The 15,737-nt window shown below is 41.8% G+C and overlaps 2 protein-coding genes across 7 annotated transcripts; one reads left to right on the top strand and one right to left on the bottom strand.

The window, feature by feature from the left end:
- Positions 1-510: 510 nt before the first annotated feature.
- Positions 511-11,987, bottom strand: xrra1 (X-ray radiation resistance associated 1). Of its 5 annotated transcripts, none has more exons than XM_088638457.1 (17): positions 9,067-9,221; positions 8,891-9,008; positions 8,365-8,515; positions 7,699-7,892; positions 7,511-7,582; positions 6,720-6,792; positions 6,135-6,232; positions 5,833-5,981; positions 4,826-4,933; positions 4,220-4,439; positions 3,786-3,879; positions 3,191-3,309; positions 2,633-2,935; positions 1,695-1,857; positions 1,362-1,477; positions 910-1,015; positions 511-801 (listed from the first exon to the last, which is right to left on the bottom strand). In XM_088638457.1, exons 3-17 carry the CDS (start codon positions 8,456-8,458, stop codon positions 608-610), a joined length of 2,103 nt encoding a protein of 700 aa, XP_088494583.1. In that variant the 5' UTR covers positions 8,459-8,515; positions 8,891-9,008; positions 9,067-9,221; the 3' UTR covers positions 511-607. The 5 variants fall into 5 exon arrangements, with proteins under 5 accessions (XP_088494583.1, XP_088494587.1, XP_088494585.1 ...); XM_088638461.1 differs by having other exon boundaries at positions 4,826-4,930; positions 9,067-9,216; XM_088638459.1 differs by lacking the exons at positions 8,891-9,008; positions 9,067-9,221 and adding an exon at positions 11,853-11,987 and having other exon boundaries at positions 8,365-8,512.
- spcs2 (signal peptidase complex subunit 2) lies at positions 9,305-14,892 on the top strand. 2 transcript variants are annotated; one of them, XM_088638468.1, is made up of 5 exons: positions 9,305-9,424; positions 11,469-11,552; positions 11,968-12,128; positions 12,602-12,736; positions 13,213-14,892. In XM_088638468.1, exons 1-5 carry the CDS (start codon positions 9,386-9,388, stop codon positions 13,397-13,399), a joined length of 606 nt encoding a protein of 201 aa, XP_088494594.1. In that variant the 5' UTR covers positions 9,305-9,385; the 3' UTR covers positions 13,400-14,892. The 2 variants fall into 2 exon arrangements, with proteins under 2 accessions (XP_088494594.1, XP_088494595.1); XM_088638469.1 differs by lacking the exon at positions 9,305-9,424 and adding an exon at positions 9,463-10,793.
- The last annotated feature ends 845 nt before the right edge of the window (positions 14,893-15,737 follow it).

Below are 15,737 nucleotides of genomic sequence, written 5' to 3'. Positions count from 1 at the left end.
ATTGGATTTTTGAAACTTTTTTAACTAATAAAAAAATGAAAAGTGGGGCGTGCAAAATTATTCGGCCCCCTTGCGTTAATACTTTGTAGAGCCACCTTTTGCTGTGATTACATCGAGAGACTGAAATTCTTGCCCATTCTTCCTTGCAAAACAGCTCGAGCTCAGTGAGGTTGGATGAAGAGCGTTTGTGAACAGCAGTTTTCAGCTCTTTCCACAGATTCTCGATTGGATTCAGGTCTGGACTTTGACTTGGCCATTCAAACACCTGGATACGTTTATTTGTATAAAGTGCCTCTGTCATTCCTCTCACTTAATATAAAAATGTTCACGTGATGGTTATTCATATTTTTAAAAAGGAGATGTTTTTAACCATTTAAAAAAAAGCTCTCAATCTGTAATTTAGAATTTATGGTGTAGTAAGGTTCTGTCATCAAGAATAAAAATGCATCTTTGGTTCGACAGCTTTGTGCAGCACATGGCCTTTAAAGTGGCATTTTATACTGAAGACACTTTCCTTTCCTTTAAACTTATCTTTATTGCTACCAAAATTGTCTTATACATTTACTGAAAAGAAAACACAGGGGGGAAAAAACCACCTGATACCACCTCAGAGTGGCTGTATTTCAGGAGGTTTTTCTTGTTTTGCATCCCGAACAGCCTCCAGCTGTGCTCTCTCGATCTGTGCTGCCTGCTCCACTGCTTTGGCCCGGACCATCTGGTATTGCCTCTTCATTTCTCTCAGCAAAATCAAAGCCTCTTCGTATTCCTTCTTGTAGGTGTCTTTATCCTGAAGAACGTTTGCTGTGAACGATACAAGACTATGCTAATCAGATATATCGTTCATACTGACCTCATTAATGCAATAGACTTCTCCTTAAAAGACAAAAAAAAAAGCTCAGAATTCAGTACCTAATGGAATGTCGGTTATAGTTTTCCTGTTCTTTATTTTGGTTAGGAATTCTTCTACTCTCTCCCCTTTCGACTTCCTTGGTTTTGGAGGTGGTAGCTTTCTTAGCTGTCAGGAGAAATGAAAAATGTTACCAAAACCTAATTGTAATTATAAAGCTATCTGTACTCTTCATGCTGTACCATTTATGAGGAGCTGATTGTGTTTTTTAAATTAACAACGTTACAACGTAACAACGCCCGTCTATGATCTCATTCAGAAGTTTGTTGATAAAAGTCAAGGTTCCTCAAAAAAAGGTGACTAGCCTGTTGCAGATTCACAACCCTTTGTGTAGAAATGCCTCCTTTCTTAGAGTTTACCACTTAACGATAGCTGAAGTTTAAGCAAGTCTTTAAAAAAACAATCTTGCTTCGCAAGACATCTGACTGTAACGTTGATTGTTACTCAATCTCACCTTCCTCTCCTTTGGTATGTATGGTTTCTGAACACAGTCAAGTCTAGCTTTGGAATCCCTGTAAACCAGAAGGTGCTTCAGTGCATATTCCAGAGCTCTGACATTCTGCTGGATTCCTGGTTTGAAAGACACAAATGAAAAATACAGTCAACATGTTCTGTTTTTAATATCTTTATTTTTGGGCTAACATTTATGACTATTTCTTTCATTTTCAGCATGGATGCCATAAAGTTAATAATTTGGGATGGAGTGGGCAGATAACCAGCAAGGAACTAAAAGGACTACTGAGTCTCCCACCGCTGCTATCACTGAATGTGATCGACCAGTCCTTACCCATGGGCTCAGTCATATCGGGATCAGGTTTTGCATCCAGCAGTACTTCATATCCTCGATATCTGTCCGGAACCGACTCTTCTTTCAGGCTTTGTTCTGTCCCGTCAGTTGCTTCTTTCTCTTCCACTCTGACGTGCCATCTAGATTCTGGCAAATCGTTCACCTGCAAAGAAAGAACACCTCTGGTTTTATGGTGTGTTCTCTGCAGCTCTGGATTTTAAAAGCCTGCTGTAAGACCAGCTCACATTTCCGGTGTCAGAGGTCCGACAGAAGTTCCCATATTCTTGCATGCCTAAATTAAATGAGTGGCATGACTTCACCTAAGACGTGTCTATGACATTCCCCCAACATCACTGCTATAAATTGCAAACAGTTGGTACATCAATAAGCTTAATTAAAAATGTACAAAGTCCTTCTCACCTCAAAGAACCCCAGACCACATACTGTATAGGGGGGACCCTACCAGGGAGAAGGGCAGCAGCCATTCTGCACAGCAGGTCCAGGGAGGAGTGAGGGGGGGTGTAAGGGAAGACTGACTGTACAAGCTCAGAGAGGAATGTAGCCAGGACACTGGGGTTAACAGCCCTACTCTCACTAAAAGTACCTCGGAGGACATTTAATCAGGACATTAGTATAACAGCACATCTGGAGGATGGCACCTCCTGCAGCACAGTGCTTCAAAAAGAACAGTGCCACCTACTGGTCCACTAACGGTACGTACAGCTGCAACCTGGCTTTCCTTAGAAATCTCCCACCCCAGTACTGACCAAACTACGTGCGATCGAAATAACACCTTTAGAAAAGATTATGTAAAAAAGGACCAAAAAGAATATAATTTCTCTGAATTTATTATGTCTTCCTTCACCTTGTGCCAAGAACAATCTGCATTCTTCAACATCGCTTTTTTAAACAAGGTTTACAGTCACTGCATAATTTACCTGTGTCATAAAGAAGGTATCCTGATCCTTAGACATCCCTGATCCTTCATCCTTGTCATCCACTTCCGAATTGTCCTCTTCTCGATAGCACATTGCTGCTTCTCCCTCTCCGGGTTCCTTCTTGTCAGATGGAAAAGACGGGCGGATTGGGGGCAGAGGCTTGTACTCTGCTGGGCCTAGACTCCTCTGGGAGTCTGCTGCTTCCTGATTTTTCTTCAGAGCCGCAGGACTGGAAAGGAAAGAGCCAGGAGCAGACTCCAAAAACAGGGGCTGTCTGGGAACCTTAGGGATTTTAGTTTTCACCTGCAAGACAGAAACAACAAAACGGATTCCTAGGCTCTGTAAACGCACTCAGTTTCAGCTGTTAATGATTTCCTTCTGCACATTTATATTTTTTTATATTTAAATAAAGAAACTGAATTGGATTAAGAACCTTGAGTTTTATATTTAATTTTGTCTTGTTGTACATGATGCTTCATAGCAAGAATGTAAGCATCTTCCACTCCAGATTGGTGCCTCGTGGTATCGATGTGGCTCTGAAAGGAGTTCGGACTTCACCTTTCGTTTCGGATTAACTGGGACTACGAAGTGTGGCTTCACCAGTCCCACGGTCTCTTTCCTCTGTACTTTAATGCCCAGTCTGTTCTGAAGGAAACTAGTAAGGAGAGGTGGGTCACCTGCCAAAAAGTAATAGGACACGTGCCATGAAATGTTTATGGAATGAGCTTCCACTGACCCACCAGAAAATGCAGACAGAAGGAACTTTACTGAGAAGACCTGCAAGATTCTTTACTATTGTGAAAACAGAAAAAAATCTAATACAGATACGTTATTTTGCAATAGAGAGAAAAGGAAACATTGAGGAACTTTCAATCCTTCTGGGATCTTTTGCAGTTAATAAGGCTTTCATCAAACCATATGTATCACTTTAATGTGCCTCCTAAAGTTAAAGTCCTTGAATCATCAGAATTGTATGTGCCTTTTACAACACGAGCCTTTGGAATTTGTAGCAAAAAAACGGTAAACCGACATTTTTAACCATGCAAACGACTATTTCATTAAATGGATAAAGCTAATGAAATAATCAGCAGTTATATTCCTGGAAGTCGGTTAAAATGCATGTTAAGAAGATCAGTTAATGATGTAGCCATACCACTTCTTTGTGTGGTGAGGGGATTACTGTGTATCACCAGCTCGCTGAGTGACGGGAACAGAGCCACTGCTAACAAAACCTCTTCCTCTGTGATCTGAAGAAGGTAACCACAAATTAAGGTCAACTTTTACATTCCTTCTTGTCATCTTCTCCAGTTGAAAATACCATATACAGTGTATCCATGCATTCATCCACCATCACAAAGCCAATTATTCCTGTTAAGGGTTGCAGCAAGCAGGAGACGGTCCTGGCATCACAGGGCGTGACTACACCCTGTGATGCCCATCACAGGACACACAGACACATGCACACACAGAGGTGCACAATTTAGGACCTCCAATTAACCAAGGTAGCGTGGCTGTAGTAGACGTTCCCAGAAACGCATCTAGAGTACCGTTAAAAGGAAACGAACACTCCGCCATCTGGATCCAAACCTTATTGCCAGCTAGGCTGAGGAATCGTAGCTCCGGAAGGGGTAAATCGAATTCCACAGGAGATTCCCTCAAGACCTCCGTTTGCGGGGCGACGGGAAGAGCTCTGTCTGCCTGCAAGCCTGTGAGCCCAGGCAGCTTCTTGGCATCTGAGCTCTGCTTGTGCTGCTGCAAGTATGGAACCTCGGTGATGCCATTTCTGTCCAGGTTTAAATGCTTAAGTCTGCCGGGAACACGAGAAGAGTTACAGAAGGGCAGGAGGCCAGTTGGCCCCCCTTGCTTGACTGGTAGTTAGTAGTTAATTGATCTGAAGAGCTCATCCAGCCATTTCCTGAAAAATGGCTTCCACAGCAAAGCTGGGTAGCTTGTTCCAAAGCATGAATGACATCAATACTGCACAAAATATTCACAGTAAAGCTTAAAACATTTCAAATGAGTGCTTTTACAGTCTATAGAGCTAAAGTTGACGCATAAGGTTTAATTTGACTAAAATAAGTTTCTTCTTTTTAGTGAAATACAGACACTATAAAGTGGTCTGGCATGCAGTAAGTGTATTTATTCACTTTTTGACTGTTATGAATACTGTATTCCTATGAATGACACATTTACCTTTTTAGATTAGCAAGGCTTGTAAATACTCCTGGGGAAGATAGTTTATTGTCATCTAGTATCAGGACCTCAAGGTTACAGAACCGGGTAGTCTGACAATAGGACCTGCTGGGGAAGACAAGAGTAATTACTGTATGGAGGTTTTTGTTTGAACTTGTAACTTTTACAGAATGTCCCTCATAAAGGAGCTTTATGAGGGATTCATGATGTATTTTGGCTAAAATATGAGAACAATGTTACAAGTGTTCTTTTAAAGTTTTGATTATTGTTGTACTGGATTTAAAATGCTGGAAAATTCTTTTCTGCACAATGTCTGTATCTACATGCTCAACCGGTGTTGTTTAATTACTAGAAAGGTAAAATATTAGGAAGGTAACAAAGGAAAGGAAGCCATTCAGCCCATTTAGCAATGACTTGAGAGCTATATGTGAACACATGCTCATGCTCACAGGGTCCTGCCACTTATGAATGTGATATTCCTATTCCTTAGTACTCTGAGTGCTACCAATAGATATTTACTTGCAAAATGGAATTACATCATAAATGTCTGCACATCCTTAATAACTATATGCCTTTCAGGAAACTGTACACAATCCCGTCTTAAAAATTAAGGCAGGAATGTCCTGCTTCAGTACTGGAGGGATATACATAGTTTAGCAGACATAAAATTGGTCTCTTTATATCACCATCACCCTAGAAGCTGGAAAAATCTATTAAGATTATCCATTTAAGCCAGTGATTACTACAATTCAGCCATTAAATGCTGGCCAGGAAAAAACAAACAAACAAACAAACAAACAAACAAACAAACAAACAAACAAACAAACAAACAAACAAACCTACAGACACACCGATCACGCAGGGCTGGAGCTGGGCAGCCCCAGAGTTCAGTGAACTGCCCTGCTGTACTGTTTCACATCAGGTCTCTATTTCTAGCCAAGACAGGGCTGTAGACCACAGTGCTTTACACAAAAGCCCCTATGAGGACAAGCAAGCAGTGCACTCACGGCGGTGCAGGGGCTGGGTATGGGCAGGTCATGTCCTCCGGCAGAGCGGACAGCGCATTGCCCGTGAGATGCAGGACTCGCAGGCGTGGCAACAGGCCCAAGGCAAGGACGTCCTCACTGGACAGACTGTTGTACGAGAGGTCCAGCGTCTGCCAGAGGGTTCAATCCAACTTTGAATGAATGAATGCAACATCCACTAAACGATCGCAAATGTCGTTAAAATAGGTCTGAGGCATGGCAGCTTCCGGCACTGCTGTGTGCTAACAAGATGCCGAATGACCCACCAACGAAAAGAGCCTTACCTCCAGATGGGGAAATTCTCCAGGACAGATCGTCAGGTTGCGCAGGCTGTTTACTGAGAGCTCCAGCTCTCTTAATATTGGAAACTTTCGAAAAGGCCCTGAAACAAGAGGGCATGTTGTTTGGTATGGTAACTATTGCATGCGGGGCATTTAAATTCTGTATGGTGGCTTGGCATGGAAGGAAACAGAAACAAACGACTTCAATCACTCTGTCTTAAGAAGATAACAGGAAAGGCTATGAGACAACCAACTACCAAGAGGAGAGTGGGAGCCCAGCTGGAGTGATTCAGAAGAAGCACAAAGAGAGTACAGATACCCTTGTTAACCTCTACTGTTTTATAGCCAGGAAAAGCACAGTAAAATGCAGTGAAGCAGGACTGAGATCATGGTAAGATAATGGTCTTGTATGACAAAATCAAAGCAAGTGAGTACATTATATACAGTAAGCATTGTGATGCCATAAGAAAGAATATGACAGTTTCAGAAACAACGTCCGACTATGAAATGCATGGACCCAGTACAGAGGCCCCCGAGATAAACATGATGCAGACAGAGCACACACACACCACAGCAGTAACTACCTACCCAGCGTCAAGAGATTGTTGGAAGCGTTAATATAGGCAACATTGTCAAATGCTTCGAAGTCCTCCTCTCTTGCCTGTTGATAAGAAAACAAAACCAGTCTGTTTTTAATCCTACTAGGATTCAGTGAAACTTTACCAATCATACCAGGGACGAGTCAAATCTAAAATGAAAAAATATATTAAAAATTATATTTTTATATAATTTCTATATTATATATTTTATATAATTTCCTTCTTCACACCTGAAGAAGGCTCCACGGCCGAAACGTTGTGTTCTCTTTCTTCTTTTTTTCAGCATGGAATAAACCTATTACTTGTTCCTTTGCAGCCTACGCATGCTGACGCAGCTACCCACCTGAATATTAAAAATTATATTATTCTCTATGAAAAGACTTAAGGTGTTTTACATAATACAAGAAATATTTAATGATTGAATAAAACACCATCACTGATCACTTATTTTTACATTTACAGTAATGAAGAATTGTGAAATCTAGCATCTTTGGAAATCATAACTGCAGTCTTGGTTCCTCGTCAATATCCTGCTAATTGTGCGTCACTGAAACTCATCAATTGTATGTCATTGAAGCCAAGTCTTTTTAACCAATTTCTCTTCTTCAAATAATTATTTAAGCTTGAAAATATATGCAAACATCCTCTTTCAACTGACGAGGCTTGGACAGACACTGGTCTCTATCACACCGATTCTCACACCGAGCATACAGATTTAGATTACCACTGTGTGTAACAACTTGTTCCACTTCCTCTGTTGACAAACAACGCAAATCCTACCAGGGCGAGTTTCCTGTCACTGATGTCAACAGAGCACAGGTCAGACGGCTTCTCCACGTGATGTGTGGTCATCTGCAAGACAACACACAAGGGCTTTTATCATTATAAATCACAAATCCTTACGGATTCCTGCAAGTGTTCAACAGAGTTCCTTCAGGAATTCTGTAACACACCTGACTGGTACTTACTAAAAGAAATCCATCTAAGACTCTATCCGAAGGGCTGGACTTTAAAGAGCCATGGAGTTTTCTCCTGTGGGATACCACAGACTGGTCCAGGGACCCTCCCTCTGCTCTGAAGTGGTTCTCAAACTTGGAGTGCTGTACATGTCCGTACTTCTGCTGCTCGGCTGCTCTGTGGGCAACAAGCCAGTGTCCTGCCCCTGAAAGGATAATTAAAATAGAGACAAATCAATCCAGCTGAGCAGTTTTCAGAAAACAGTTCTGTATTTCAGCATTTACTATCAGCAAATCCAATTTTGCAACGTTTTAGTAGAAATGCGCACACATATGCACTAGAATCAAGAAAAGCGATTTTCTTACATGACCTGTACATCCAATAACGTGCACACGATGGATTCACAAATTGACACGAACCCAATTAATTATCTGTACCATGGGTCAACGTTGTGTCAAAACACAAACTATTTCTGGCCCTCAGGTAACCTCACTACTACTATCTGTGAATCAGTTTTTAGAAGGAATGTTAACCCTTGCTAGCTCTACAGCTATACAGGGCTGACCACACAGCCTGACAACGGACAGTTACGTTTGGGAAATACATTTCTGCGCTCAGCAACCTAGAGCTCGTTCACGGGCTCGGACGAAGCCGACACAAAAATCCCGATAAACCACCTTCTTCACTTTGCCGATAGAAGGACCTGACAGGAAAGCAGTTCGTTGGGAAGTTTTCCCCATCGTCCAGCTTGTAGAGTCCAACCATAGACATCGCTGCTGGTGCCACTTCTCAGCAGAAGGGACCTCTTCAGAACGGGCCCGGGTTCTGGAAGGGACATGACCACATAGAAATATGGGAGGGCCCTGCCATGATTACTGCAAACATGAAATGCCCTTGGAGAAACACTGCAGATTCAGCTTATGCAGAAACCACCACGTTCCAAAGGAAAATAAGGCCTAGGTCCCTGCTCCCCAATACCTGCCTGCACTGTAGACTTCCCCACGTTCCCTGGGGAAAGAAGGTGAACTAGAATAAGGTAATACTATCACAGTGCTGTTCACTGGTTCTTCCCCTGGGACAACTCGCACATACGTCTGTCAACACCGTCCACGTAACTATCTAATCACTTTTATCTGGCCCATAGCATGACTAAAGCAATTGATCTCTTACATACATATTTTTGTTGACAGGTGATATTAACTGCTCGTGTACCATCTCTCTGTTTGTTTGTTAGTTTGCTTTTTCGATTGATGATATCTGAGGGTATATTAATGGCGCTATTTCACATAGCGCCAACACCTGTCCGTCACCCAACATTGCTCTGTGAAAAGTCCGCGAAAGTTTTGAACAGTTTTGCTCAAGCAGATACTTCACCTCACTCTGCACGAAAATGCTGTTGATAGACTTGCATTCCACACCAAGTGCACAAATATCATAGAAATTGTTTCACCATTTTTTTTTTCTTTCTGCAATCGTCCAGTATCCTAGCGACGCTAGAGGACGCCTTGAAGTGGGATTTGGGAATTGTAGTTCGGCACCCCAACCTAGCGCAATCAGAAACTACAAATCCCACAACAGCCTACCACCGCCTTCTTCCGGCTCCGTCACGCCTTTTCACCCGGCCCCCTCGCAGAGGTCTGATTGGTCAGTTGGAACCAATCGCAACTTCCCAAGTCATTGAGAGAACAGGAAGAAAAGATGGCGGCGAGAAACGGCAAGAGTGGGATCCTAGAAAAAGTAAGAACGTGTATTTTTTTTACGCGTTTCAGTCCTTCGCTTCGGTGCGACTTTTACATTTCGGGGACTGCAAGCGCGTTGCAGTTGGGCGAGGTTTCCGTCTGCTTGTGTTTGTTTCGGGGGGTTATTTGGCGCAGCGCTCCTGCTTGTTGTGGAGGGCAGGAGACCCCATAACCTGTCACCGCTCGTCCATTCGCTGCGGTCGGAGCGGAAACTTGAAGAAACAGTCGCGTCGCGATGCTTCTGACAGATGAGATGGATATGCATCTTTCACCACCCGGCGTTTCGGGAGACTGGTCGATATGCACGGCCTGCAATGCCGCTCCTTCTAAAAACGCCTGTGTCCCGCACAAAGCAGTGAAGCATATGGTCCATCTGACACAGAAGGTGATTTTCCGTACCTTGCTCTGTGGCTCACAAGGGGGGTCGCAGTTGTTCTGTGTAACAGTGTGGTGTTACGACTGACTATTGAGGCTCACGAAAAACCCCTTCCAAAAAAGCTCTGAAGCTACGCGGTAGTTGTCAGAGATGAGGCCGTCTGTGTGTGGAGAACTGTTGAGACGCGCAGAGGTAACGCTTGTAGACATTAGAGGAAATCCTTGCATCGCCTTTTGAAACTGAAGCTCGTCCAGTTCGCAGAGCGGCAGAATTTACTGGGGATGTTCTCTTTTGATTTTTTATTATTTAAAAAAAAAAATCCACCACCGGGTCAGCGGTGGCTGAAATAAACACGTCGGTCATGCATTTGAAACGCCGCTATCTGATTGGGAGAGTGGGGAGTCTGTCATGATCAGTTATTTTTTTAAATTGCTACCTAATTGCAGTTATGGGATCATGAGGCTCGCCCATATAGTAAATAAATAAGAGAACTATAACTTACTTTACTACTGTCCAGAATGTGCCCTGTCTCTAAACGTCATTCCACCCGAAACTCCCGGATGATTTAATGATCTTTGGTGATTCCCTGGCATGATGACATACTTGTAGATGCCAGTACGTTTAGCACGGTACTTTAGCAAAACAAGTATTGCATTTCTTCTCCTGTGCACAACCTCGCCATAGGAAACGAAACAACCCCATTTTCTTTGGAGTTGACCCAGATCATGCGCTGATCTTCGCCATCGGATCCTGGAACGGTGTTCCTTGTACTTTAAAAGCCAATATCTGAATATCGATTAGGCACATCTGATCGATGGCGCCCGCCCGGTCACGGGGCGGTGTGGCCACGTCACTGACCCGTTGCTAAGCGACGGGAGCCGGTCCGAAGCCGGTAGCGATGGTCAGGTCGGTCAACCGAAAATCCCACGGACAGTCCAGGCCCCCTTCCCGAAGGAAAGCCGCCGTTAGCAAAGTAAAACCCCCAGCTCAGGTAAGGACATATACCCCCCAAGCACAGGAGCGCCCCCTCCCGCCGTTAAGTGATTTGTCCCTCTCCCGAAACAGACTGCGTCTAGTAACGTTACATGGTACCTGGCCGTGACTCGTCGTTTCCATGAAGAAGTAAAGCAGTTTTCGTAAAAGCACATTTTTAAGGAGAATAAACATCGAAACAACACACAGCCGACCACAGAGCCGTAAACTACTACATGCTTGAACAAAAACTAGTTTCACTCCCGCCTGGGGTTATTTATAATATATAGATCTCATTATCCATTATTTATATATGCATTCTCTTAGATATTAAATCTAAGAACTGAAAGAGTTACGAGTAATGTTTTTCTTATACTTTTTGTGGCCCTGTAGGAACATATATGCTTTGGGTTTGAAGACCAAAAACGCACGTAGTGACATTTTTTTTGTTAAAAACGACTCGGCTTTGTGAAACGTCATGATGACCTCTCTCTGGCCAGCAGGGGGCGACTCGAAACCGTCTTCCGCTTAAAAAAGCGCAGCCCAAGAACAGCCTGCTACTCTTGGCAGGCTGAAATTCGTCATGTTTTACACACTTCACGATGTTAACGTAACCTTGAAGTTCATGCTTTTCGGCTTTACGTTCCATGGGGGATATTGTGCACATTTGTTGTTTGTATCTATGTTGTTTCAGTGGAGGATCGATGAAAAACCTGTGAAGATCGATAAGTGGGACGGAGCGGCTGTGAAGAATTCCCTGGATGATGCTGCCAAAAAGGTGGGAGTACAGAAGTGGAGGCTGGCAGGAGTCTTATGACTTAAATTCTGTAGAGTACTGGATAGGAAAACCCACTGCAAGGGATACACAGATCACTCTTTGAGGATCACAGTCATCGTTGTGATTTTCTTAATCCCATGTTGCCAGGGTGTTCGCAAAGACACCAGCAGCCATGAAGAGGGTGTTTGGCTACAAGTGATCGTCAGGCTGTACTTGGGGCCCTAGAAAAGACGGCATTACCCATTGCCATCGTTGTCCCGAATCTGCCATTAAAAGGTTTTATTTTCATACGTCACTTACCAGCTGTCTGAAGAATGGGCAGCTGAGGTCACATTAATAGTACAGTTAGTGCTGTTCGGTACGGTCTCTGAGTGTTCATCACTGAGCTGCCAGTTTTGTCCCGCTCTGTGTGCAGGTGCTTCTGGACAAGTACGGCCACATCGAGAACTTCCGGCTCATCGACGGGCGGCTTCTTATTTGCACAGTGTCCTGCCTCTTTGCGATTGTGGCACTAGTATGGGACTACCTGCATCCTTTCCCTGAGTCCAAGCCCGTTTTGGCCTTCTGCGTTGTGTCATATCCTTTTGTTTCAGCAGCAGGCAGGGAACTGCTGTTTTATCGGTGGAAAGACGTTATTAATTTGCAGGGTAGGGAGTGTTGAGCACAGGAAGTGTTAGTGTGGGGCTTTCCTGCTGCCTTTTGCCTTCACAGCGGTGCACTTCCTGTAAAAAGCGCAGTTGTTTTTCTCGTTCTGGTGTGTTAGTTTCGCTGCAAACAGCACTTTAAGATGCAGAAGTTTCATTTATGCAAATGCAGATGTAACATTTACATCTGAAAAGGGATTTCTTGTGATTAAAAAATAAATTGGAAATAGTGGTAACTGAATAATAAAATGTGAAAGTAATTCAAAATTACAGTACAGTCTTCTAACTTTGGATTGGCAGAAAGATTACTTCATATACGTAGGAAGGCAATCCAGCAGAATTGAGAAGGGTTTTAGAAACAGCACCTAAGAACATTTAATGTGTTTTTCCTTAATTGATGTTTACTTACTTTATAATGATGGGCATTCTTACCTTGTACACCTCCTACAAGGAGAAAAGCATTTTCTTGGTAGCTCTCCAGAAAGATCCAGCTGGGCTGGACCCTGACCATGTCTGGCAGCTTTCCTCAAGTCTAAAAAGGTAAAGCGTTGGTGGATTTCATTAATGTGCTATAATACTGTAATGTACTGAAATTTATTCTTCCTTTGAGTAATACATGGTGTGTCTATTACTTCTAAGACGGGTATAATTCTGTATTATTATAACACAAAGGTTTATTCTCACTGAAAAGTAGAAAGAAAAAATGTAGTGTTTTGTCTGTTGAGTCTTCTTCAGGCGTGACACACAAAAAGTTTTACTTTTCGTCATGGAGTTAACACTTGTTGTTTTGTATACAATGCACGTGACACACCCTACTCGAACCTCTTGATACAACTCAATTCTAACTTCGTTATAGGTGGTGAATTTGCCTTCGGTGGATATGATTGATTATACCATTCCATCTCAGTGGGGTGCCGTCATATATATAATTTGTGTTGTCAGGATTGTACTGCGTTAGTTTGTGCGTGTTTGTGTAATCAGCAGTAACATGACAAGTTGCCTTATGTGCTCTGCAGATTTGATGACCATTACACTCTCAGGATGACCTTCATTGACGGGAAATCTAATCAGAAAAGGGAGACCGAGTTCACAAAATCTGTGGGGGCTTTCTTCGACGAAAATGGGACGTTGGTGATGGACCTGTATGAGAAGGATGTGTCCAGACTTCATGAAAGCCTGGCGATGGAAAAGAAATTCAAGTAATATAAAAGTATACACACCAGCCTCGTTATAACTCAGACTTGCAACATGAGAATCACACCAGAAGATACTTATGTTACGTTATGTAGCCTCCACTGCTTTCAGGTTATCTGTTGATCAGCATCAATTTTCATGTGTCTCGCTGGTAAAAAAAAATATTTTTGTGTTTGTTTTTAGATTTTGTTGACCATATTTATACTGGGAGGCATTACAAACAAAAAAAACATGCTATTGGTTCCAATGCTCATTTTTGTGTTTTTAAAGCCTCTTAGTATCAGTGGTCCCAGGGCTACAGTTAGCTTTATTTTCGGTAATCAGCTTATCAGGTTTCTGAGATGTCTTGGAAAAAGTGGATCTTACAAAAACTCAGAATTGTTTTGTAACTTTGAACGGTTTTGGACAGCAACAAACTCACCAAGAAGTTAAAAGGACTTCAGACTTGTATTTAAAATTTGCATTGAATATTTCTTTTTGTAATTAGACTCTTCCTGTTAATTGTGAAACAGTACAGCACATCATAAACCTGGTGTATGTTGGATACTGATAAGGATTTCCCGTGAGAGTAGTGGCACTCTTGATTTTCTTCTGCCTTTAAATTTTAAATGGTGCTTCATTCTAAATTGGAAACAACAATGTGATAGTTATGCTGTGTATAAATGTATAGAAATATATGTTCACGTACATATGTATATATCATTCTTGGACCAAGATCAATTGAGTAAAGGTGAGAAAAGATTGCCACTATTTTTAAACTATCAAATTCACAATATGCCACGTATCTTGAGCTGTTAGTCACTGGGCCTTTATAATGAGAATGGAGTGTGACTCTTTTTCTTCTGCAGTTTGTATTTTTTAAAGTAGTGTTATTGCGTCTGTTTTGTCCAGAAAGCCTTACTTACGCAGTTTTGTTTATGTTCTTAAGACATTGGCACACCACCTACATCTACCTTTAAAGGTATAATTCACATATTTTGTAGACGTGCAAAACGGGCTTTAAGGACAAAATGTTTAATATCCAAAAGGGACTGTATCCATGTTTATAGCCTCATATTTCCCCCTCGCCTGCCTCTTTCATGACTTTTATGGAAAATTAAGAGGGTGAAGTTTTCCTTTATAATGCTATGTTTAGCAGTGATGGGTTTTGTCTTGTCAGTTTAAAATCCCATTTTAGCTATAGTACTGTGAAGGTCTTTTTTACACATCGGAGATCCTCTTTCTAAAACTGCTTGTATACATTACTGATGTTCGAGCAGCATAATTGTGACATGGTGACGTAGCCTGGAGTCTGGTTCTGAGAACGATACTAACGGATACGGTTTCCTTTTGCATACTCTGTTCCAACAATAAACATTTAATTTTTGTATTTATTTCCAGTGAATTATACAGAAACAACTGTATGGGTTTGATGGTATAGTGATATGTTGCTTTGGCTTCCTGTAATGTTCATGACTGTACTTCACAGGCATTGTATAAATAAAATGACAATGGCATTTTTACACCTGTCTGTTTTATTTAATGGTACACCCTGTATGTAGTTTTCATAGTGACTCCACTGTGTGTGTTTTTTTTGTAAATGTTCTCATCATTATTTGACATGGTGTTTTTCAGATAAAAGGATTGAACTACTTTTATGGCCCTAGGTGATTATAAAACTTAATTGTAGGGAAAATAAACTGAAGTAATGGATTTTAGAAAATAACTATTTGGACCATCTTCTTTTTTGTCCAAAATAGTTTAATTCAAAATGTAGTCATGATTTTGATCTGAATTAGTTATATACAGGACTGAAATGTTAAAAAAAAACTCTTAATGGCAACAATTTCACACAGCTGCACTGAGATTGTATTGAACAAACCACACAGGTAAACTCATTATGCTAAATAATATGAGTCATTGAAGGGGAAGTCTACTGTGGAAGTCACAGGCTAATTGAACTTGAACTTGAACTTTATTGCCATATGTAACCGGTACTGGTGCAATGGAATTCTTACTTACAGAAAGTCTCTCGATTGTAAAACAAGTGTAAAAAACAAAACAAAGTGCAAACAGTGCATCAAGACAATGTACAAACAAACAATAGACAATGTGCAAGTAAACATGTAGACAGTTTGAATGTAAACAATACAGATGTGTAAACAATGACTGGAGATGTGCAATAGATAAGAAATCATAATGAGGTAGATGGTGATGGTGTAGGTGTGGTCCGAGGGGGATGGCTAAATGTGTTCGCCAGTCTCACTGCTTGTGGAAAGAAGCTATTGAAGAATCTAGTGGTAAGTGTCCGTATGCTCTTATATCTCTTGCCTGAGGGCAGTGGGGTTGCCACTGGTGGCCGCTCACA

The sequence above is a fragment of the Lepisosteus platostomus genome, chromosome 7 (genome assembly GCF_059453375.1).
Source record: "Lepisosteus platostomus isolate fLepPlt1 chromosome 7, fLepPlt1.hap1, whole genome shotgun sequence".
Taxonomy (NCBI): domain Eukaryota; kingdom Metazoa; phylum Chordata; class Actinopteri; order Semionotiformes; family Lepisosteidae; genus Lepisosteus; species Lepisosteus platostomus.
Note: the sequence above shows the minus strand (reverse complement) of the source record. Positions and strands in the feature narration are given on the sequence as shown.